At 44.6% G+C, this 24,982-nt stretch overlaps 1 protein-coding gene across 2 annotated transcripts in view; it reads left to right on the top strand.

Annotated features, from left to right (window-relative positions):
* The window catches only part of coq8b (coenzyme Q8B), a 49,741-nt gene extending 26,499 nt beyond the window's left edge, over positions 1 to 23,242 (top strand). For both annotated transcript variants that reach the window (XM_056301814.1, XM_056301813.1), the window contains exons 9-16: positions 5,262 to 5,402; positions 8,415 to 8,496; positions 9,853 to 9,946; positions 10,627 to 10,768; positions 18,189 to 18,296; positions 19,652 to 19,717; positions 21,004 to 21,090; positions 21,785 to 23,242. In XM_056301814.1, coding sequence (XP_056157789.1) covers positions 5,262 to 5,402; positions 8,415 to 8,496; positions 9,853 to 9,946; positions 10,627 to 10,768; positions 18,189 to 18,296; positions 19,652 to 19,717; positions 21,004 to 21,090; positions 21,785 to 22,084 — 1,020 coding nt within the window. In that variant the 3' untranslated portion in view covers positions 22,085 to 23,242. The remainder of the gene's footprint in view (positions 1 to 5,261; positions 5,403 to 8,414; positions 8,497 to 9,852; positions 9,947 to 10,626; positions 10,769 to 18,188; positions 18,297 to 19,651; positions 19,718 to 21,003; positions 21,091 to 21,784) is intronic.
* The last annotated feature ends 1,740 nt before the right edge of the window (positions 23,243 to 24,982 follow it).

Here is a 24,982-nt window from a genome sequence, read left to right as displayed (position 1 = left end):
ATTGACTGAGTGGATGCTAGAGTGGGTAGAACTACATTTTGATTGATGAGACAGTGGCCTTGATAAGCAACTTGTTGAGTCTAGGATTGATCCAACATCAGGCCAAGGTTCTTCCTCTTCATCTGTTGTATGCCTTTCAAGTTGTCTTTCTGCTTTTCGAATAATGAATGCTGAAAGTGATATGCACATGTCAACTCTGCACCGCTGGTCTGGTTCAGGAGTTTGCATTGGATGTAACTCTTCATAAATGACCTTTAAATCAGAACAGATGCTTTCCATATTCTCAATCAGCTCATTCAGTTCGTCCTCGGAGGCCTTATTAGTCAATATTTCCTTACCTATTCTTGCACAACACCTCCATTTCTCATAGATGATTCTGTACCGACGCTGTACACTCTTCAGCCTTTCTTCTCGAAGCTCTTTTCCCTTTTCTGTTAGGGTTCGGGTTCTTTCACTTCTACGTAGCCTTTCCACTTCTTCTGTAGATTTGGTGTCAGTAGCTTCAAGTTGAGCAGGTGGTTTGGCATTTTTACGGCAGGTCTCAGTGCTTGTGTCAGACATCTTAAGATAACTTGAATGGCTATCGAATGTGTGTAACTACTGAGCTTGAATTTGATTTCTATTAGTCTATGTATAAATGTAAGCTACAATAGGCCTAAATGTGAGTAGCCAGGAATGTTATTAATAACTGTTAATTCCTTGACAACTGTGTTAAGACTACGTGGGAAGCCTAATTTTCTAAATGTAGACTTCAATATTCAATATTGCATCAAGATAACTACCATTATTTAACTTATCTAGACTTCAAGTTGACTTCAATTTCAAAACAAAAAATAAGAAGTTTGGGAATTACTTTGGCACAAATATGCAAGTATAAACCTTAATTGCAGAGGGAATAGTCTTAGAAATGCATTAAATCACTTATCCTTTACATAAGAAAGGTTTTCACATCAATGGTAAACTTCACTTAAATTGCCTTTTAAGCTCTGTTACTTTTCATAAAACACAACATTTTTACAATTTTTAAATTTCAATTTATGATAATGTCCTTTTCTTTAACCCGTACTAAAAACTTGTTCACTTGCTTATGGGGTTAAGTTGCTGTTAACCTTGCTTAAGGGGTGGCGTTCCCATTTAAACCTTATGACATCTAACAACTACAAACACTGGCACATTAGATTTATCCCCAAACATGTAGGCTAAGCACAGTATGCAAGGTTAATAGACCTGAGTCCTTAGTTGCAATTTCCAAGTCAAACCACTTCTCACACCACCTTAACTTAACGGTTGTGGTAGAGCACTTCTTGGCTTTGGCATGAAAAGTTGTGCTTTCAACATGGTCTAATCACCGTTGCTTGCAGTCGCTATGCTGACAATGCGTTATGGGCTTTGCTTATCTGATATGCTGGATGTTCGTTGCGTCGTTACCCGCTGCAGTCTTGTTGTCTCGCCTACCCATGTTGAACAGGCGAGTTCTCAATGTAGCTCTCTTCACGACAACACAGACACAGGTCGGTTCTTTGAAACGGGCGTTTATTGCTTGGGCACGTCTTGTTTTTCTGATACACCCACGTCTTAGTCACGCCATGAGATCTATATTTGTGAATGAACATAACATAAATACATCAACAAATTATACAGTACATTTCATGAAAACATACAAAATGGCGCTGAGCGCGAACATGAAACAAAGGCATTCAATACATCGTTGGCCGCTTGTCATGAAAAGAGGTTCTTACATCCTTGGGAGTCTTGAAAGTTTCTTTTGACTGTCTGCTTTAGCTTCAGATGTCAATAATTGACCTTTTAACATAATATATGCAGCACTTGAAAACCTTTTATTCTAAGAAATAATCTCTTATAAATTTATTTCTGATTTTCCCCTTTTTTCTCCCAATTTAGTGGCCAATTGATCCCTATTTTAATTCAAACACCCACCCTCGTATTGCATGCGTTCGCCAACTGCATCTCTCCGGCCGGCAGTCTCGAAGGAAAGCGCCTCCCCACTTTCGTGACAAGGCGAATCCAAGCCGAACCACTGTTTTTCCGACACACACAGAGACGCATTCACATGACGAACACAAGCCGACTCCGCCCCCCTCCCGAAGACAGCGATGCCAATGATTGCTGCTTCATCGAGTGCGGCCATAGTCGGATCTGACGAGACCGGGGCGCGAACCCCAGTCCCCAGTGGGCAACTGCATCGACACCAAGCCGACGCTTAGACCGCTACGCCACCGCGGACCCTTAAGAAATAATCTCCGTATGGTTCGTCAGCAATGGCAAGAAAATAATTTCTCTCATCGTAGATGTTAGGACCCAAACGTTGTGTTTGGCTGCCCTTTATATGCCTGAGTGTGTGCCTTATTGTATTTTAACTGTAACACTTACATTGTCCCTAACCCAAAGTAATTGATGTTGTTTTTTATTTGTTTTTTTTTTTTCTTCAATTTTGGTTAATGTGAAATTGCTCTTAAATTTCATTCCGAGTGACATGAAAAATAGTCTTGAAAAGTCTTAAATCTAGCTTGCCTTCAACTGTAGGAACCCTGCTTTAGTTTGTGGCACAGTTCTGTTTTTATGTGGTATAAATTACCCTCTAAAAGTCTAATGCGGGTCTGACAGTGGGAGATAAAGATGCAGTGTCCTGGCATCTTCCATAGCCTAACATCCTGGCATCTTCCATAGCCTATCATCCTTACATCTTCCATAGCCTAATGTCCTGGCATCTTCCATAGCCTAACGTCCTGGCATCTTCCATAGCCTAATGTTCTGGCATCTTCCATAGCCTAATATCCTGGCATCTTCCATAGCCTAACATCCTTACATCTTCCATAGCCTAACGTCCTGACATCTTCCATAGCCTAATGTTCTGGCGTCTTCCATAGCCTAACGTCCTGGCATCTTCCATAGCCTAACATCCTTACATCTTCCATAGCCTAATGTCCTGGCATCTTCCATAGCCTAACATCCTTACATCTTCCATAGCCTAATGTTCTGGCGTCTTCCATAGCCTAACGTCCTGGCATCTTCCATAGCCTAACATCCTTACATCTTCCATAGCCTAATGTCCTGGCATCTTCCATAGCCTAATGTCCTGGCATCTTCCATAGCCTAATGTCCTGGCATCTTCCACAGCCTAACTTCCTGGTATCTTCCATAGCCTAATGTTCTGGCATCTTCCATAGCCTAATCTCCTGGCATCTTCCATAGCCTAACGTCCTGGCATCTTCCATAGCCTAATCTCCTGGCATCTTCCATAGCCTAACGTCCTGGCATCTTCCATAGCCTAACGTCCTGGCATCTTCCATAGCCTAACATCCTTACATCTTCCATAGCCTAATGTTCTGGCATCTTCCATAGCCTAATCTCCGGGCATCTTCCATAGCCTAAAGTTCTGGCATCTTCCATAGCCTAATGTTCTGGTATCTTCCATAGCCTAATTACATTACATTACAGTCATTTAGCCGACGTGTTTATCCGAAGCGACTTACAATAAGTGCATCATTTAACGTAGGAAATCGGGAGAACTACTAGACATCAGAGGTCATAAGTACATCTAAACAAGCATCTAAGAGCAAAACCATTGCTAAAGTAAAAGCGCAAGAAAGAGTTTTTTTTTAAATGAGAGAATACAATAAGTGGTAAGAACAAGTAACAGGGTAGTAGTTCTTGAAGAGGTGAGTTTTCAACCTGCGCTGAAAGATGGGCAGCAACTCCGCTGTCCTGACATCAGTGGGGAGTTCATTTCACCACTGTGGGGCCAGGACAGAACAGAGCCGGGACCAGGTCGATCGGCAGCAGGGGCCTCTAAGCGATGGGGCAACCAGGCGTCCCGAGGCAGCAGAGCGAAGTGGTCTGGTGGGGGTGTAGGGCTTGACCATGGCCTGGAGATGGGAAGGAGTTGTTCATTTCACTGCCCTGTAGGCTAGCACCAGAGTCTTAAACTGGATGCGAGCAGCTACTGGGAGCCAGTGTAGGGACATGAGAAGGGGAGTTGTGTGGGAGAACTTAGGGCGGTTGAAAACCAGATGAGCTGCAGCTTTCTGCACAAGCTCTAGTGGTTTGATGGCCGACGCCGGGGTGCCAGCAAGGAGGGAGTTGCTGTAGTCCAGCCGGGAGATGACCAGAGCCTGGATGAGCACCTGTGCCGTCTCGTCGGTGAGGAATGGGCGAATCCTCCTGATGTTATAGAGGAGAAATCTGCAGGAGCGAGCAACCGATGCAACGTTTGCAGCAAACGACAGTTGGTTGTCCGGGATCACACCCAGATTCCTCGCAGTCCGAGTCGGCGTCACCACGGTGTTGTCAATGGTGATGGCCAGATCTCGGTGCAGGCAACCTTTCCCCGGGAGGAACATCAGTTCTGTCTTGTCCAGATTGAGCTTCAGATGTCCTGGCCTAAAATCCTGGCATCTTCCATAGTCTAATGTCCTGGCATCTTCCATAGCCTAACATTCTGGCATCTTCCATAGCCTAATGTTCTGGCATCTTCCATAGCCTAATGCTGCTGGGGTGGGATAGTGACATGGCATTAAATGATCTGATGGCCTAACTGGTATGGGAGTCGAGCGTTGAGGAAGCATGTATTAGCTAGGCTATGTATTACTACCTACAAACTCCATGGGACTGTGGAGAACATCCTCCAGGAATGAGGGACATTTGAAGTAGCGACCAGATGTGATTGGTTTCTGATTGGAATATAATTTGGTATAATTGTATCTAAGTGTTGTGTATTTTTGGTCTAATATGGCATTATATGTGGTTTCTAATTAAAGCATAATTTAGGTGTATGGTGTCTAATACGGGAATAACTGTTTGTTTACTGTCTACTAAAGAACATTATTTCTAGTTTTTGTCTAATCTGAGACAAAGTACGGCTTGTTAGGTCTTGTTAGTGTACCGTGAAATAAAGTGTGATCTGAAAATTTTTCAAACGAAATGATCACAGTGGTTGTCTGAGATATTTGACGGGGCACACATTGCTGTGTGTGTGTTTGTGTGTGTTTGTGTGTGTGTGTGTGTGTGTGTGTATATGTATATATATATGTATATATATGTGTGTGTGTGTGTGTGTGTGTGTGTGTGTGTGTGTGTGTATATATATATACACACACATCTGTATATACATATATGGTCAGATGCATTTAGACAGATGTATACTTTTTTTTTTAAATGTAGCTCTGAGTAAATTTAACTTGTTGTGTACATCAGAATCATTTTGGCAGTGTATGTGATTGTTTATCACCGTTTCTCAATAGAAAGTTTTAGAAGAGGAGCTGGGGAAAGACTGGACCGGGAAACTGTCATCCTTCGAAGACAAACCATTTGCTGCAGCCTCCATAGGTCAGGTGCATCATGGAGTTTTAAAAGATGGTCGAGAAATTGCAATGAAAATCCAGGTAAGATTCACAAATACTCTCTCTTCTTCATCAGTACATTTTTATGCCTCCGTGCCGGTGACAGCCATGGCTGGAGTCATTATTATGTTTTTATGTCCATCTCATTCTCTTGAACGCGATCTCATGTACACCTTGAGGGAATTTCTTCAAATTTGGCACAAACGTCCGCTTAAGATGTCAGGATGAACAGATTTGTGATATTGGGCTATACAAATAAAATTGACTTGACTTGGTGGTCAAATGTCAAGGTCACTGTGACCACACATCTGTCCCATTCTCATGAAGATGATATCTCTGGAATGCCCGGAGGGAATTTCATTACACCTAGTTCGAACATCTACTTAGATTCAAGGATGAACTGATTAGAATTTGGTAGTCATGTTAACTGGAGCTGCAAGGCCGAACTCAGTATGCACACAGACTCAAGGCAGGGTTTCAGTAAAACCAGTCCTTTAAAGCCAAACAAGACAAGGAGCAGATAGGGAACACTGGGTCCAGGGCAAGCGTACACTTGGGTGGGGACCCCGACCACACCTGGAAGCAGGAAGACAAGTGGGGCTCCATGGAGACAGACCAGCAAGTCGAGGCAGGGGCTGGGCAGAGCAGTCGGGACTGCAGGAACATGGAAAGCAGAGTTAGACGGAATCGATGGACTAGGAGACAATGAAAGGTTTCAAGGCTGGAAGCATAGGACTGACTAAGTAGGCGCTATGATCTGGCAGGGTGGATGTGGCAAGGCTGGTAGGCTCCTGCGACCCTGGGAGCAGGATAAGTGGTTTGGATAATGGATGGATGGTTGATTGTCGTAGATGAGATGCAGGTGGTGGACCTCTGCTCTGCCTGCCACACACCCGCCTCCAATCCTGAAACACACGTGTACACACACAAACAGGAGAGAGAAACCAGGGCAGGGGGAGTGGCCAAGATAAGGGAGACAATCAGGGAGACTGGGACAGAGGGTGGGTCCTGGGAAGGCATGGGGGTGGCTGTGACAGGTCAAAGGTCAAGGTCACTGTGACCTCACAAAACATGTTTTTGGCTATGACTCAAGAATTCATACGCTAATAGAAAAGTTTCACACACTTGTCTAATAGGATAAAATGACAAAGATGACATTTTATCCAAAAGGTCAAAGGTCAACTTCAGTGTAAAATCATAATGTTCTGCAATAACACTTTACTGGCCATTATTCAGCGCCATCCCTCAGGAGCAGATGGGGAGATTGTGACCATATTTTGCAGTTGGTCGGATACTGAATTGGTGACACTAACCTTGAAACCGTGGTGACTGTGTAGATCTTCTGTGCTGCCGGGTTGAAGATGTGCGTGAAGCATCCATGTTTTAGAATTTCCAGCTTCTTTGCAGCAACACATATAGGCCATCCCCTTTCGTTGATTCAAGTCTTGGACGCTTTGAGGGTGATGGAAAAGGTGAAGGATTCTCCTTTCTCCGTGACCTATTTTACACTAACGAAAATATGAGCTGTCAATAGACCTATATTAGCTTATCTTATCGAATGATTATGTGTTAGTGTCTCTTAGTCTTGTCCTGCATGCACACATCTCTTTTATGTTGGTAACTTTCTGACCAGTCAGAATGAGATCATGTATGACTTGCTAGATGGATTTGGCTCTGAGGAGACAGACTGTGTGTGTGTATGTGTGTGTGTGTGTGTGTGTGTGTGTGTGTGTGTTCAAAATAGTCTCTTAAGTGAAGACAACATGTTTCCCACTAGAAATTATTCACTGGGATCATACATGTCAATATAGTGATAACTTCCATTTCACCAAAAAATACACTTAATGTCTTTTATTAAATTCCTTCAGTCTTCACTACAAATATTATTTGAAGGGCGTCCGTGTAGTGTAGCGGTCTATTCTGTTGCCTACCAACACGGGGATCGCCGGTTCGAATTCTTGTGTTACCTCTGGCTTGGTCAGGTGTCCCTACAGACACAATTGCCCATGTCTGTGTGTGGGAAGCCGGATGTGGGTATGTGGCTCTGGTCGCTGCACTAGCGCCTCCTCTGGTCGGCCGGGGGCACCTGTTTGGGGGGGGGCTGAGGGGGATAGCGTGATCCTCTCATGCACTACGTTCCCCTGGTGAAACTCCTCACTGTCAGGTGAAAAGAAGCGGCTGGTGACTCCACATGTATGGGAGGGGGCATGTGGTAGTCTGCAGCCCTCCCCGGATCAGCAGAGGGGGTGGAGCAGTGACCGGGACGATTCGGAAGAGTGGGGTAATTGGCTGGATACAACTGGGGAGAAAAAGGAGGAAAATTAAAAAAAAAAAAATTTTTGGATTTCCCCCCCTATATATACTATATAACTGTGTTTAAAGAAACACTCAATGGTAGGAAAAGTGCTCAACAAATAAGGAGCAAAATAATCCAGTGAGTCAAGTACATTCTATATTAGACAGTCTCAAAGCATTTACGTGACTCACTGGATTGTGTATTTATATATATATATATATATATATATATATATATATATATATATATATATATGTGTGTGTGTGTGTGCGTGTGTGTTTGAGGCGGCATGGTGGTGCAGTGGTTAGTGCGGTCACAGCAAGAAGGTCCTGGGTTTGAGCCCCAGGTCTCCGGTTTCCTCCCACAGTCCAAAGACATGTAGGTCAGGTGAATTGGCCATACTAAACGTCCCTAGGTATGAATGTGTGTGTGTGTGTGTGTGTGTGTGTGTGTGTGTGTGTGTGTGTGTGTGTGTGTGTGTGTGTTGGCCCTGTGATGGCCTGGCGGCCTGTCCAGGGTGTCTCCCCGCCTGCCGCCCAGTGGCTGCTGGGATAGACTCCAACATCCCCGCGACCCTGAGAGCAGGATAAGCGGCGCAGATGATGGATGGATGGATATATGTTTGAATCTGGACAGACATGGATGCAAACTGCAGCTTGGCTGGTTGGTGGAGGCATACAACTGTGAGGCGGTATTTCTAGTTTTCTCTCTTCTCTGACATCCTTGCTTTTTCTTTGTTGTTGACTTCTGTATCCCAGTATCCAGGAGTGGCAGAGAGTATCCACAGTGACATCAACAACTTGATGTCAGTACTGAAGATGAGCGTGGTCCTGCCAGAGGGTAACTCCAAAATCCAATTTCTTGGAAAAGAGATTCAGTCCACAGCCAACAATATCCACGAATTGTTCAAACGAAAACCATGTAGAAATATTTTTTTATGTAAAGTCAGAGGCATAAGCTGCAACATCCCCAGTGTTGGTTTGTCACGGCCTATATTCAGCACTCCAGGTATGTTGTCATGATGTTAAAGAAGACACTGACCATAAGTCGTTTGTTTGTATTCTTCAAGTTGATCAACATAAATTAGTCACCATTGCTACAGACTAAAAAGTTAAACAATATAAGAAGCTGTATTAACCTGGATTCATGTGCATGACATCTTAAAATGCACCCACCAATGTTCAACAGATTGTTGTATGAAAATAACCTGCACACTGCGCACCAAAAACGAGAAAAGAAAAGCAATATCGTGCATTCATAAACAGCATAGATGAGTGTTACTGACTGGGGATTTGATGGCCTCATACTGATTGTAGTCATTTCTGTATTTATTGCAGACCTTGTGTTACGTGGTCTCTTCTACATCCCTCATCTTGCCACCTGATCATGTATCGAATGATACCATGTTCCTGTTCTGCCTGTCACTTTATCTCCTTCTACCACTTTACCCGGTCGCACTTATGTATTCTAGGCCACAATATTTAACAGCAAGTGTGCAAAATATCAACACAGCTCCTATTACAAAGCTTATTAGCACGACTAAGCGTCCTGTTTGAAATACCGTAGGCTTGATTTAACTTGCTGCAGATGAAAGGCTGGAGACAATCTAATGACAAATGAATTATTAAGCATGAACTTTGCAACAGAGGAGTGCAGTTTAACATATGCAGGGTGTTCCTTATTTACATTTTGTCATTTCACAGACTTAAATGAGATCACTATTTTGAGTCAACGATTAAATAAATTTGAATTTTACCAGCAGTCATCATCAAGCACGCCATAGTAGTCATATAGTGGCATGTCATGTCAGCAGTTCATTGCATGTCAGGTGCATGTAGTGTTATTACGCCTTATGTCAAGAAGTGGAGAATAGGAGAATAAAAATACAGAGTAGATTAACATTGCTATGCAAGCGTATAATGAGAGCATTAAATGTCAGGGGCAGTGGAATGAGGGCACAGTAGTAGACACCACTAATCATGGTGTTTATACTGTGTACAATGTAATGTTATCTGCTGTCATTTCATCCTCGGGTTGTCTAAATTATACTTCCATTTTGATCCACACACTTCAAAACGTGCTAGTGCTTATCCTGTGAATATTTTAATCTTGCCTCTACAGTAGTGACCACACTGCGCTAGTCTGTGTTCTCTTCAGTTTTCCCTCCTGACATCGCTTCTCTTTGTTTTGCTGCAGGTTTGTTTGCAGACAGCAGCTTAGAGGTGCTGCAGAGGGAGCTCGCGTGGGAGTGTGACTACAAGAGGGAAGCAGAGTCTGCCAAAACATTCAGGTTAGTTTATGTGGAGTATGGAAAGTATAAACCCCCCACATGCAAGTGGACCTGCGCGGCTGTTTTAATGGTAAGACACCGAACTCAGGGTAAATATTAGATATTTTGTAATATTTTGTAACTTTGTCATTACTGATACTAAATCAGATTTAGCTATGAATATTCACACCTAAATTCACACTTAGCTGCAAATTTCATAACAATTTCCAGTCATCGTCTCACATTTAAGAGAATTAAAAGACAACACAATGTGATGAGCTGCATGAGACGTGCTAAAAAAGTATTTTAGGAAAGTGGTATGCAATTAGGGCTAATTGCTTTACCATTATTTTTCATTATTATTACTACTACTAGCAGCTATTATGACTAGCTATTACCAGTTGCTATTACAAAATATTGGGAGTTAAGGTAACGTGCTGCTTTACATAATTGGTTTTTTTTTTTTCTAAATCCCAGTTGGGTTTGGATTTAGTTAATTGTCACAATGGCACAATTTCATTTCATATTATTCAGCTAATTTCAGCCAATTTTTATTATTTTATCGACCCATTAACCTCTCCTGCATTTGAAAAATAAGACTCAAGCTGTGTCTTAACCTCCAACATAACTTCCTCAACACAAGGAGGCGCCATCCATTTTAGCTGAGAAATCTCACGGTGTTGGCTTGCTTCTGGCCCCAGGTCGCTGCTGGAAGGAGATAAGTTCTTCCAAGTCCCTGAGGTGATAGATGAGCTGTCAAGGCAGAGGGTGTTGGCTATGGAGCTGGTGCAGGGAGTCCCACTGGACTGCTGTGTGGACTTGGACCAGGAGACCAGGAACCAGGTAGCGTTTCAGTCACTGGCACAAGCAGCAAGCTGTAATTAGTATGAAGTGCCTAAAGACCCATTGGACTGCTATTGGGTTGGCTAGTTCACCAGAGAAGATCAGGAGTCTTTCCTCTCTGTTATTTTACTCAGGATGTATCCTTTGTGTCTGATTTTGTCTCGTACCCTTTTTTTTTTCTTCATGAATTGAAACCTCTATTTTGCAAAGAAAACGGAATATATTTGCAGAATTTATCATGGTAACATTAGTGCAGAGGCATACTGAAGGCCTCAAAGGTAACGTTAACATTGTACGAACTGACACACTACAATACAACAGGTCCTAACAAACTGCAAAGGTATAATGCAAAACCTTCCATAGAACGTAGTCAATCACTCCTCACATATGAATTTAACATCTTGAGATGTGAGAGTCGCAGCTGTAGAGGAAGTATGGTGCACTGGACCAGTGTACTATGAGATACTGGTTCTGAATAGAGACATCATTGAAACAGTTTAGGGGCATAATGGACCACAATCATAATTCTTGAGGATAATGCAAATACCTGTGCAGACATTTTGAGCAGTGTAAGAGTGTTGAGGTATCGCTTGAGTACTACTACTACTTTCGGCTGCTCCCGTTAGGGGTCACCACAAAGGATCATCCGTTTCCATTTCTTCCTGTCTTCTGCATCTTCCTCTGTCACACCAGCCACCTGCATGTCTTCCCTTACCACATCCATAAACCTCCTCTTTGGCCTTCCTCTTTTCCTCTTTCCTGGCAGCTCCATATTTAGTATCCTTCTCCCAATATACCCAGCATCTCTCCTCCACACATGTCCAAACCATCTCAATCTTGCCTCTCTTGCTTTGTCTCCAAACCGTCCAACCTGAGTGGTCCCTCTAATATAATCATTCCTAATCCTGTCCTTCTTCGTCATTCCCAGTGAAAATCTTGGCATCTTCAACTCTGTCACCTCCAGCTCCGCCTCCTGTCTTTTGGTCAGTGCCACTGTCTCCAAACCATACAACATAGCTAGTCTCACAACCATCTTGTAAACCTTCCCTTTAACTCTTGCTGGTACACTTCTGTCGCAAATCACTCCTGACACTCTTCTCCACCCGCTCCACCCTGCCTGCACTCTCTTCTTCACCTCTCTCCTGCACTCCCCGTTACTTTGGACAGTTGACTCCAAGTATTTAAACTCGTGGTGTTCATTGGCGAACTTCAGACGGGCCTGTACATGTGCCTTCTTGAGCAGTGGGACCTTGTAACTGTGATCCCAGCTGCCTTCAGGTCATTAACCTGTCCCCCCCTTGTGGTTCTGGGATGATTCCTCACCGTTCGCATGATCAGGGACACCCCACGAGGCGAGATCTTGCGTGAAGCCCCAGACCGAGGGAGGTTGGCGGTGGTGTGGTGTTCCTTCCATTTCCTGATAACTGCACCGACAGTTGTTACTTTCTCTCGAAGATGCTTTCCAATTCTCTTGTAGCCCATCCCAGCCTTGTGCAGGTCTACAATCTTGTCCCTGGTGTCCTTAGACAGCTCTTTCGTCTTGCCCATGGTGGAGATGTTGAAATCTGATTGATTGGGTGTGGACTGGTGTCTTCTATACAGGTAACTAGGTAATGCAGGTGTATTTTATGTGGGTAATTAGTTGGGATTGGGGGTGCATCTTAAAGAAAAACTAACTGGTTTGTGGGAGCCAGAATACTTGCTGTTTGGTAGGGGATCAAATACTTATTTTTCTAAATCAGGTGGTTATTAATTTTTATAAATTCATATGATGTGATTTTCTGGAATTTTCTTTGGGATTCCATCTCTCACTGTTAAAATGTACACTACCGTTCAAAAGTTTGGGATCACCCAAACAATTTTGTGTTTTCCATGAAAAGTCACACTTATTCACCACCATATGTTGTGAAATGAATAGAAAATAGAGTCAAGACATTGACAAGGTTAGAAATAATGATTTGTATTTGAAATAAGATTTTTTTTACATCAAACTTTGCTTTCGTCAAAGAATCCTCCATTTGCAGCAATTACAGCATTGCAGGCCTTTGGCATTCTAGCTGTTAATTTGTTGAGGTAATCTGGAGAAATTGCACCCCACGCTTCCAGAAGCAGCTCCCACAAGTTGGATTGGTTGGATGGGCACTTCTTGCGTACCATACGGTCAAGCTGCTCCCACAACAGCTCAATGGGGTTCAGATCTGGTGACTGCGCTGGCCACTCCATTACCGATAGAATACCAGCTGCCTGCTTCTGCTCTAAATAGTTCTTGCACAATTTGGAGGTGTGTTTAGGGTCATTGTCCTGTTGTAGGATGAAATTGGCTCCAATCAAGCGCTGTCCACTGGGTATGGCATGGCGTTGCAAAATGGAGTGATAGCCTTCCTTATTCAGAATCCCTTTTACCCTGTACAAATCTCCCACCTTACCAGCACCAAAGCAACCCCAGACCATCACATTACCTCCACCATGCTTAACAGATGGCGTCAGGCATTCTTCCAGCATCTTTTCATTTGTTCTGCGTCTCACAAACGTTCTTCTTTGTGATCCAAACACCTCAAACTTGGATTCATCCGTCCACAACACTTTTTTCCAGTCTTCCTCTGTCCAATGTCTGTGTTCTTTTGCCCATCTTAATCTTTTTCTTTTATTGGTCAGTCTCAGATATGGCTTTTTCTTTGCCACTCTGCCCTGAAGCCCAGAATCCCGCAGCCGCCTCTTCACTGTAGATGTTGACACTGGTGTTTTGCGGGTACTATTTAATGAAGATGCCAGTTGGGGACCTGTGAGGCGTCTGTTTCTCAAACTAGAGACTCTAATGTACTTATCTTCTTGCTCAGTTGTGCAACGCGGCCTCCCACTTCTTTTTCTCCTCTGGTTAGAGCCTGTTTGTGCTGTCCTCTGAAGGGAGTAGTACACACCGGTGTAGGAAATCTTCAATTTCTTAGCAATTTCTCGCATGGAATAGCCTTCATTTCTAAGAACAAGAATAGACTGTCGAGTTTCAGATGAAAGTTCTCTTTTTCTGGCCATTTTGAGCGTTTAATTGACCCCACAAATGTGATGCTCCAGAAACTCAATCTGCTCAAAGGAAGGTCAGTTTTGTAGCTTCTGTAACGAGCTAAACTGTTTTTAGATGTGTGAACATGATTGCACAAGGGTTTTCTAATCATCAATTAGCCTTCTGAGCCAATGAGCAAACACATTGTACCATTAGAACACTGGAGTGATAGTTGCTTGAAATGGGCCTCTATACACCTATGTAGATATTGCACCAAAAACCAGACATTTGCAGCTAGAATAGTCATTTACCACATTAGCAATGTATAGAGTGTATTTCTTTAAAGTTAAGACTAGTTTAAAGTTATCTTCATTGAAAAGTACAGTGCTTTTCCTTCAAAAATATGGACATTTCAATGTGATCCCAAACTTTTGAACGGTAGTGTACATATGATTAAAATTACAGACTGTTGCATTCTTTGTAAGTGGGCAAACCTACAAAATCAGCAAGGGGTCAAATAATTATTTTCCCTACTGTATGTCATCAGGACCAACTGCCTTTCCACTCTTCATCCTCTTCATAGCTGCCCTCACTTCCTCCTTGCTAATCCACTGAACTTCTTGATTCACTATCCCTACATCATCCAACCTTCTCTCTCTCTCATTTTCTTCATTCATCAACCCCTCAAAGTACTCCTTCCACCTTCTCAACACACTCCCCTCGCTTGTCAGCACATTTCCATCTCTATCCTTGATCGCCCTAACTTGCTGCACATCCTTTGCAGCTTAGTCCCTCTGTCTAGCCAATCGGTACAAGTCCTTTTCTCCTTCCTAAGTGTCTAACCTGTCATACAACTCACCATACACCTTTTCCATTGCTTTTGCCACCTCTCTCTTTGCTTTACACTGCATCTCATTGTACTCCTGTCTACGTTCTTTATCTTTCTGACTATCCCACTTCTTCTTTGCCAACCTCTTCCTCTATATACTTTGCTGTATTTCCTCATTCCACCACCAAGTCTCCTTGTCTTCCTTCCTCTGTCCTGATGACACACCAAGTACCTTCCTAGCTGTCTCCTTCACTATTTCTGCAGTGGTTACCCAGCCATCTGGCAACTCTTCATTACCACCCTGTGCCTGTCTTACCTCCTGCCTGAACTCCACACAACAGTCTTCCTTCTTCAACTTCCACCATTTGATCTTCGGCTGTGTCTTCACTCTCTTCCTCTTCTTGGCCTCCAAAGTCATCCTATAGACCACCATCCGATGCTGCCTAGCTACGTTCTCCCCTGTCACCACCTTGCAGTCTCCGATCCCTTTTAGATCGCACCTTCTACATAAGATATAGTCCACCTGTGTGCACTCTTGTACGTCACCCTGTGTTCCTCCCTCTTCTTGAAATATGTATTCACCACAGCCATTTCCATCCTTTTCACAAAATCCACCACCATCTGTCCTTCCACATTTCTCTCCTTGACTCCATACCTTCCCATCACCTCTGTTCCCTTCACCAACATGTCCGCTTCGACAAGGACAATACTGACCCAGCCACAAAAATCCCCAGCCGCCCAGAAAACCAGGCGCTCACTCTATCAGTCGCAGATGTCAGAGAATCACTGTGCAGAGTGAACACACGGAAGGCTGCCGGACCAGACGGCATACCGGGTTGGGTCTACCGGGAATGTGCCGACCAGCTGGCTGAGGTCTTCACACCTGTATTTAACCTCTTACTGTCCCAATCTAAAGTCCCGGCATGCTTTAAGACCACCTCTATCATTCCTGTCTCCAAGAAACCAACATCCACATGTCTGAATGACTACCGACCCATAGCACTCACCCCCATTGCCATGAAGTGCTTTGAAAGACTGGTTCTGGCTCACATCAAAAACATTACCCCCCCCCCACATTCGACCCAGATCAGTTCGCCTACCGTCCCAAAAGGTCTACTGAGGATGCCACTGCCCTGCAAGTTGCTCTGACCCACCTTGAACTTAACAACACATACATGGTTGATCACTCCTCCTCCACCCTGACCCTCAGCACAGGTGACCCTCAAGGCTGTGTTCTGAGCCCCTCCTTTTCTCCCTCTTTACCCACGACTGCCTGCCAACTCACCCTTCAAATGTTATAGTTAAGTTTGCAGATGACACCACAGTCATTGGCCGTATCACCAACAATGACGAGATGGCCTACAGAGACGAGACTGAGCACCTCACATCACGGTGTGCTACCAACAATCTTGTCCTTAATGTGCAGAAGACAAAGGAGTTGATTGTGGACTTCAGGAGGTCTAGAAGCTGCAGCCACTCCCCCATTAATGTGCAGAAGACAAAGGAGTTGATTGTGGACTTCAGGAGGTCTAGAAGCTGCAGCCACTCCCCCATTCACATCAATGGGGTGGAAGTGGAGCATGTTTCCAGCTTTAAATTCCTTGGAGTCCACATCAGCGAGGACCTTTCATGGAAATTAAACACCCAGGCCCTTGTGAAAAAGGCCCAACAACGCCTGCATTTCCTGAGGAGGCTGAGGAGTGCCTGTCTACCCCCCAAAATTCTCACCAACTTCTACCACTGCACCATAGAGAGCATCCTGACCATCTGCATCTCAGTAGACCAGAAAGCTCTGCAGCAGGTCGTCAAGGCGGCCCAGCATATCACCGGTACCCAGCTCCCAGCCATAAAAGATATGTATCACAAACGCTGCCTTCGAAGGGGTCTGAGCATCAGCAGAGATCCACCCACCCCAACCATGGACTGTTCTCCCCCCTGCACTCTGGGAGGCGCTACAGGAGCCTCAGAGCCCGTACTACCAGGCTCAAAAACAGCTTCTTTCCACAAGCTGTTGCCCACCTGAACCTGGCTACCCACTGAATGTCTGTAGATATTTTTAAATATTTTGTACTCCAGCTCTCTTTTAACTTATTTTTAGCTTTTGGTCTTCATGTGTGTATATCTTATATTGTGTTTGCTGTGTTTGTCTGTGTCTCTCTTGCACTGTTTGGTGAAGCCACAGCCCTCATTTCATTTTTAACATGTGCCTTCAGATTGTTTTTAATGACAATAAATTGAATTGAATTGAGTTGAATGTCCATTGAAGTCTGCTCCAATCACCACTCTCTCCTCCTTGGGTACCCTCTCCACCACGTCATCCATCTCACTCCAGAATTCTTCTTTCTCGTCCATCTCACACCCAACTTGCGGGGTATATGCACTGATAACATTCATCAATACACCTTCGATTTCCAGCTTCATACTCATCACTCTGTCTAACACTCTCTTCACCTCCAGCACGCTCTTGACATACTCTTCCTTCAGAATTAGCCCTACCCCATTTCTCCTCCCATTTGCACCATGGTAGAAGAGTTTGAACCCACCTCCAATACTCTTGGCCTTACTCCCCTTCCACCTGGTCTCTTGCACACACAGTATGCCTACCTTTCTTCTCTCCATCATATCAGCCAGCTCTCTCCCTTTACCAGTCATAGTGCCAACATTCAAAGTTCCAACTCTCACCTCCACACGCCTACCTTTTCTCCTCTCTAGCTGCCTCTGGACATGCCTTCCCCCTCTCCTTCTCCTTCACCCAACAGTAGCATAGTTTCCACCGGTACCCTGCTGGTTAACGGTACCGGTGGCAGTCGCTGGTAACCTGGGCGTCGACCGATCTAGTATGGAAATCTTATTTATGATCCGCATATTTGATTTGGCAAAGATTTTACACCGGATGCTCTTCATGATGCAACCCTCCCCATTTGTCCGGGCTTGGGACCAGAACTAAGAATGCATCCCCAGTGGCTGGTTTAGTGAGTAATTACAGTATTTACTTACAAATAATGGCAGTTATGTGGCACGGGGGTGCAGTGGTTAGCACAGCCGCCTCACAGCAAGAAGGTCCTGGGTTCGAGACCCGGGGTAGTCCAGCCTTGGTGGGTCATCCCAGGTCGTCCTCTTTGTGGAGTTTGCATGTTCTCCCCGTGTCTGCGTGGGTTTCCTCCGGGTGCTCTGGTTTCCTCCCACAGTCCAAAGACATGTAGGTCAGGTGACTCGGCCATACTAAATTGTCCCTAGGAATGAATGTGTGTGTGTGTGTGTGTGTTGGCCCTGTGATGGCCTGGCAGCCTGTCCAGGGTGTCTCCCCGCCTGCTGCCTAATGACTACTGGAATAGGCTGCAGCATCCCCGCGACCCTGAGAGCAGGATAAGCAGTTTGGATAACGGATGGATGGATGGATGGATGGATGGAGAAATAGCAGTGAAGTCATAAGAGGGCTAGCCATTTAGATTGACAGCTAAGTAAGAGAAGATGCTGACTTGATGGTGGTCTTTATCCCAGTGGACCTGTCCTGTCTCCCCAAAAACTGGTAAATTAACCTCTCCTCTTTTCTTGGTTCCTCTCCTCTCTGTTTTTTCTCCTCCCCTTTCTAGATCTGTTTCAATATTCTGCAGTTGTGCCTTAGGGAGCTGTTTGAGTTCAGGTTCATGCAGACGGATCCTAACTGGGCTAACTTCTTCTATAATGCAGACACCAACAAGGTGAGAGACTGTTACTACTGTATATGTACTTCAGTGGTACATATTGTCAAATTAGGCTGTCTTTATTATTTGGGAGCTGAAAATATTTTGCCATTGAAATGTTATCAAGCTGAGCCATTAAGTAAGTCATAAAGGGAAAAGTGTATCACAGTAAGTGAAACTGACTTTCATTGTGTGTTTTGAATTGTTAATGACTGGACCCAACAATGCTAGCCAACATGACACAAGCATGTAGAAAGACCGGCCTGCTGTGTAGACCACTCGGATGCATAGTTCCACGAGAGTTACTGATCTTAACTTTCTAAATGTGACTTGACTGATCTTACGGATTTGTAACAAGCCTGACTCCACCCTGCACATCTGAGCATCAGTCTGTTTACACCAGTGTTAGTTTTGTCAATGAAAATGTTAACAAAAATATTTCGTTGACGACATTTTATTTCATGACTTAATTGTAATGACAACTACTACTACTACTACTAATAGCAACGTACACATTTTGGACAGAGAAGATAGATGGTTTGAAAGAGGGGTGAAGGAAGCCATCTATGCGAAACTGGAAAAACCATCCCTCAACAGAGGAGGAGGTCTGCGACACCACCTATCTCCCACTTACAATGCCGTCCTTTCATCTCTACCCAGGAGACTCAAGAAGCCTAGCCTCCAAGAACAACAGTCGGTCACTAACGGCTACAACCACTCTAATGACCACTGAACATTGAAGTCGAAACTAACACCCCCAACCACCATCGCTGCTAAACAAATGCAAATCGGCTGGACATCAGAGCACAGGAGAGCCACGCATATCAGTAGCTCCGATAACGACGGGCGCGGCCAAACATCGGTACACAAAAGAGCCACTCATATCTATTGCTCTGTTAGCGACGGGCGTTGGTAAACATCGGATCACAAAGAGCCACGCCTTTCAATACCTCTGACAACGACTCCTAGAGGATAAATTCTGAGTCTCATCAGCAGCCAGTCAGACTAGCTTGGTCTAGTCAGAAAGGCAGAACTGAGGAAGCCTCTTGGATGAGAGGCGAAACGTCTTCACGGATATATACCAAGTCCAGTTGCACTTGATTCAACTCCTTTGGACTTGTATATGATCTGCCTATTTGATTTGGCAAAGATTTTACGCCGGATACCCTTCCTGATGCAACCCTCCCCATTTATCGGGGCTTGGGACTGGCACTAAGAATGCACTGGCTTGTGCATCCTCAGTGGCTGGGTTCAGCAACTAAGACTAAAACTTAATTTAAAATTCTTGTCAGAATTAGCACTGGTTTATACTAGCTCTTTATCAGGTGATCCTACCATTTATTGTTCTTTACCCTTTATTATCTCATCATTAGGTTATTCTGTTGGACTTTGGAGCCTGTAGAGACTACCCAGAATCCTTCACAGATGACTACATACAGGTACAATGAATCAGAAGTCAAACCATCCATCCATTATCCAAACCGCTTATCCTGCACTCAGGGTCGCGGGGATGCTGGAGCCTATCCCAGCAGTCATTGGGTGGCAGGTGGGGAGGCACCCTAGAAAGGCCACCAGGCCATCACAGGGCCAACACACACACACACACACACACACACACACACACACACACACACACACACACACACACACACACACACACACACATTCACACCTAGGGACACTTTAGTACGGCCGATTCACCTGACCTACAGTTCAGGACTGTGGGAGGAAACCGGAGCACCCGGAGGAAACCCACGCACACACGGGCAGAACATGCAAACTCCACACAGAGGATGACCCGGGACGACCCCAAGGTTGGACTACCCCGGGGCTCGAACCCAGGACCGTCTTCCTGTGAGGCGACCGCGCTAACCACTACACCACCGTACCACCACAAAGTCAAACCAATTGTACAACATTGTTGTTGTTTTCATTTATTTTATCTTTTTTCAGTCATTTCACAAGCTTTTTAAGCTTCTATACAAAAAGCATATACACAAACACTTACACACACACACACACACACACAAACTGATCTATCTTACATACTTATCTTACAGTGACAATCACCATTTACCTCAAAACATGTTGATATGCCTCATTCAGAAATGCTCAAACCAAACACAATGGCTGTACCAGGTTCTGTATAGACTTCCTCTGATGCTTGGTTCACCAAGTCCTTTTTGGTGTATGTTTCTGTGCCGATGTTCAGGTTCTGTATAGACTTCCTCTGATGCTTGGTTCACCAAGTCCTTTTTGGTGTATGTTTCTGTGCCGATGTTCAGGTTCTGTATAGACTTTCTCTCATGCTTGGTTCACATAGTCATTTTTGCTGTGTGTTTCTGTGCCAACTTTCAGGTTCTGTATAGACTTTCTCTCATGCTTGGTTCTCCAAGTCCTCTTTGGTGTGTGTTTCTGTGCCAGCGTTCAGGTTCTCTATACAGGCCTTCTCTCATGCTTTGTTCACCAAGTCCTCTTTGGTGTGTGTTCTTTGCCAACGTTCAGGTTCTGTATAGACTTTCTCTAATGCTTGGTTCTCCAAGTCCTCTTTGGTGTGTGTTTCTGTGCCAGCGTTCAGGTTCTCTATACAGGCCTTCTCTCATGCTTTGTTCACCAAGTCCTCTTTGGTATGTGTTCTGCGCCAACGTTCAGGTTCTGTATAGACTTTCTCTCATGCTTGGTTCACCAAGTCCTTTTTGCTGTGTGTTTCTGTGCCAACGTTCAGGTGGTGCATGCCGCCTCTGTGGGTGATCGAGCCACTGTTCTCTCCAAATCAAAAGATCTGAAGTTCTTGACAGGCTTCGAGGCCAAGGTAAGATAATTTTAGTCTCTGCTAACTCATACTCATCCATTTTTCATGCTTTTTATCTGTCACTGCTCCTTCTATGTCTGTCCTCTCCTCTTGTTTCCCCTCCATCCTGCCTTCTCCTCTCTCACTCCCTGTCCTTGGAGCTCTTACTCAGCAGTTGCAGTGTATGAATCCCTTCCTTAAATATTTTGCCACCTGCTCATGTGTTACTTTTGCTCTTATTGAGATATGATGATTATGTAGGAAGGATGAGTAGAAGGGCAAAATACTTCCCAAGGTGGCAAAATCCTTGGAAAATAAGGAGAAACTTTCTAAAGCAAAGAAAACTGTTGGAGCTACAAGGATGAAAACATGTGTACAGCCATGGGAAGATACTTGGTTATACACTGTTTGAACAACACGTTTTGTGTGGATGCACTCCTCTTCAGGGTGGTTGTGAGTTTATCTCTTAAAACACATTGCTTTTGCATTTTGACAAGTAGTGTTTTCCTTTCTCTGCTACGGGCTATTTATTATGATAGCATATTGATATAGTTGTATGTCTTATTTTGTCGGCCTAAAAAGCAGATTATATTTTCAAGTGTTATTTCACTTACAATACATTGGAGCTGTATAATTTCCACCCACATCCAAACAGAAATGCTTGCAGTATGTTTAAATTATCATCCCTATGCCTCTCCTGCCCCCCCCCCCCCAGGCCTTCCAGGATGCCCATGTGGAGGCGGTGATGATCTTAGGGGAGGCCTTTGCCTCCACAGAGCCCTTTGACTTTGGCCTTCAGAGCACAACGCAGCGAATCCAGAGCCTGATCCCCATCATGTTGCGCCATCGTCTCACCCCTCCACCCGAGGAGACCTACTCCCTCCATCGCAAAATGGCCGGCTCCTTCCTCATCTGCTCCAAGCTCAAGGCGCACATCCCCTGCCGGGACATGTTCCTAGATATCTACAACAGCTATACCCAGAGGAGGCAAGCCACACAGGCAGCTCAGGCGTAAGAGCCGAGGCACACCCTCATCACCTTCTAAAGGACACCTTCTGTTTAAAGTAAAGGGACGAAAGGATTTGAACCTTCAAATTCTAGGCTTTGGATCAAGGCATGTCTCAAATCATAGGGCCAATAGACTAATACTCATCCCCCTGGGGTGTGACTTGTGACTACATTATGAGAAAAAGTTATTTCCTTTGCTATTGCTGGCGGTGCCGCTGCAGTCCATCATTAGCTTAATTTTGTGCAGACCACTGATGTCAGCCTTACAGTATGATGACTTGGGGTATCCCTCCCCAATTTGTCAAGTCGGTGAATCGATTCTACTGTTGCCCTCGACAGGTTTCCAGTCGCAGCAGTCTGCCAACACATTTGAGATGTGATGAAGCCTCTGCCTGTATAAAAACATGTTAATACATAACGGTAATGGTTAACTGTGTGAATTGTGTTATTTGAAATTGGTGTTAATAGTTTTGTAATGACCGATACGAACTGTAGCTCAAACTGCTGATTTGATTTAGATACTAAATGGAAGCAGTATTTTAGTGTGTCTTGGATCATTGTGTGGAAAATATTACCCAAAAAGTTTCTATCTCACCGTCAGCAAATGCTGGAAACAAGGCTGCTGTACATGTGTGGCAACATAATGTCACTAAACCCGTTTAGCACACGGTGTGATCAACACAACGTTCTTTTTTCAATGACTTCCTGGAGCGTGGAAGAGATGTCCTCTAAAACTAGATCTGCCATTGTTCCAAAAGATGGGTTATAAAAAATAAGATTAAAAGAAAAAAGTTGAAAAAGAAAAGAAAAATAAGCAAGATAAATAAATAATAATAAATTGTAAAATAATAAGTAATAATACATACAAAGTTAAAAGACGGGTTGTGTTTTCAGGTCATGTTTTTGCTGCCAAATATCCTCTTGTGCTGTGAGTCCTCTTCACTGCCCTGTCAGTGCTGTGAGGAGGACTCACAGCACTGACAGGGCAGTGAAGAGGACTCAGCACTGACAGAGCAGCGAGTCCTCATCGAGTCCTCATCACTGCCCTGTCAGTGCTGTGATGAGGACTCACTGCCCTGTCAGTGCTGTGATGAGGACTCACTGCTCTGTCAGTGCTGTGATGAGGACTCACTGCCCTGTCAGTGCTGTGATGAGGACTCACTGCCCTGTCAGTGCTGTGATGAGGACTCACTGCCCTGTCAGTGCTGTGATGAGGACTCACTGCTCTGTCAGTGCTGTGAGTCCTCTTCACAGCACTGACAGGGCAGTGAGTCCTCTTCACTGCCCTGTCAGTGCTGTGATGAGGACTCACTGCCCTGTCAGTGCTGTGATGAGGACTCACTGCCCTGTCAGTGCTGTGATGAGGACTCACTGCTCTGTCAGTGCTGTGATGAGGACTCACTGCTCTGTCAGTGCTGTGAGGAGGACTCACTGCCCTGTCAGTGCTGTGATGAGGACTCACTGCCCTGTCAGTGCTGTGATGAGGACTCACTGCCCTGTCAGTGCTGTGATGAGGACTCACTGCCCTGTCAGTGCTGTGATGAGGACTCACTGCCCCGTCAGTGCTGTGATGAGGACTCACTGCCCTGTCAGTGCTGTGAGGAGGACTCACTGCCCTGTCAGTGCTGTGATGAGGACTCACTGCCCTGTCAGTGCTGTGATGAGGACTCACTGCCCTGTCAGTGCTGTGAGGAGGACTCACTGCCCTGTCAGTGCTGTGATGAGGACTCACTGCTCTGTCAGTGCTGTGATGAGGACTCACTGCCCCGTCAGTGCTGTGATGAGGACTCACTGCTCTGTCAGTGCTGTGATGAGGACTCACTGCTCTGTCAGTGCTGTGATGAGGACTCACTGCTCTGTCAGTGCTGTGATGAGGACTCACTGCCCTGTCAGTGCTGTGATGAGGACTCACTGCCCTGTCAGTGCTGTGATGAGGACTCACTGCCCTGTCAGTGCTGTGAGTCCTCTTCACAGCACTGACAGAGCAGTGAAGAGGACTCACAGCACTGACAGAGCAGTGAGTCCTCTTCACTGCTCTGTCAGTGCTGTGATGAGGACTCACTGCTCTGTCAGTGCTGTGAGTCCTCTTCACTGCTCTGTCAGTGCTGTGATGAGGACTCACTGCTCTGTCAGCAGACAAAGAACCACTGAATGTAGCCCTGTTGTGTGGCAGATCACAGGATGAACATGGGAATTGTACCTAACCTCGGATAATGACCCATGTTTGATACAACTCGTCAACATGTACATTACTGTCATTCCTCTTCAAATAACACTAATGCTTATCACAAAGGATATTTATGGTAAATATTGTGATACTCAAGGATGTGACATGGTGGAGCCTGTGTTTCCTGCCAGTCCAACACCGTTCCTTCTGGTCTGACTGACTAACACACCTCAACCAGACAGATACCCATGTACATATGCACAATTATCACTTACTTTTTACCGTAGTCACGCATTGCTGTGTGTGTAACTGTTTTGATGTGTGTATTAAATATGAAATTAAAGGGGAGAAGGAAATGAAGACTTTTCAGTAAAGTAATTGAATTTTATTAGTGTTAGCCAAGAAGAGGCTACCTGCCATGGACTCTTGATCATTGAGCTTTCTGTTTCACTGCTAGACCTTTCTATTTCACTACTACACCTTTCTATTTCACTACTAGACCTTTCTATTTCACTACTACACCTTTCTATTTCACTACTAGATCTTTCTATTTCACTACTACACCTTTCTGTTTCACTACTAGACCTTTCTATTTCACTACTCGACCTTTCTATTTCACTACTACACCTTTCTATTTCACTACTAGATCTTTCTATTTCACTACTACACCTTTCTGTTTCACTACTAGACCTTTCTATTTCACTACTAGACCTTTCTATTTCACTACTAGATCTTTCT

Source organism: Lampris incognitus, unplaced genomic scaffold, assembly GCF_029633865.1.
Source record: "Lampris incognitus isolate fLamInc1 unplaced genomic scaffold, fLamInc1.hap2 scaffold_155, whole genome shotgun sequence".
In the NCBI taxonomy this organism is placed as follows: domain Eukaryota; kingdom Metazoa; phylum Chordata; class Actinopteri; order Lampriformes; family Lampridae; genus Lampris; species Lampris incognitus.
This window is presented reverse-complemented; position numbering and strand designations above follow the sequence as displayed.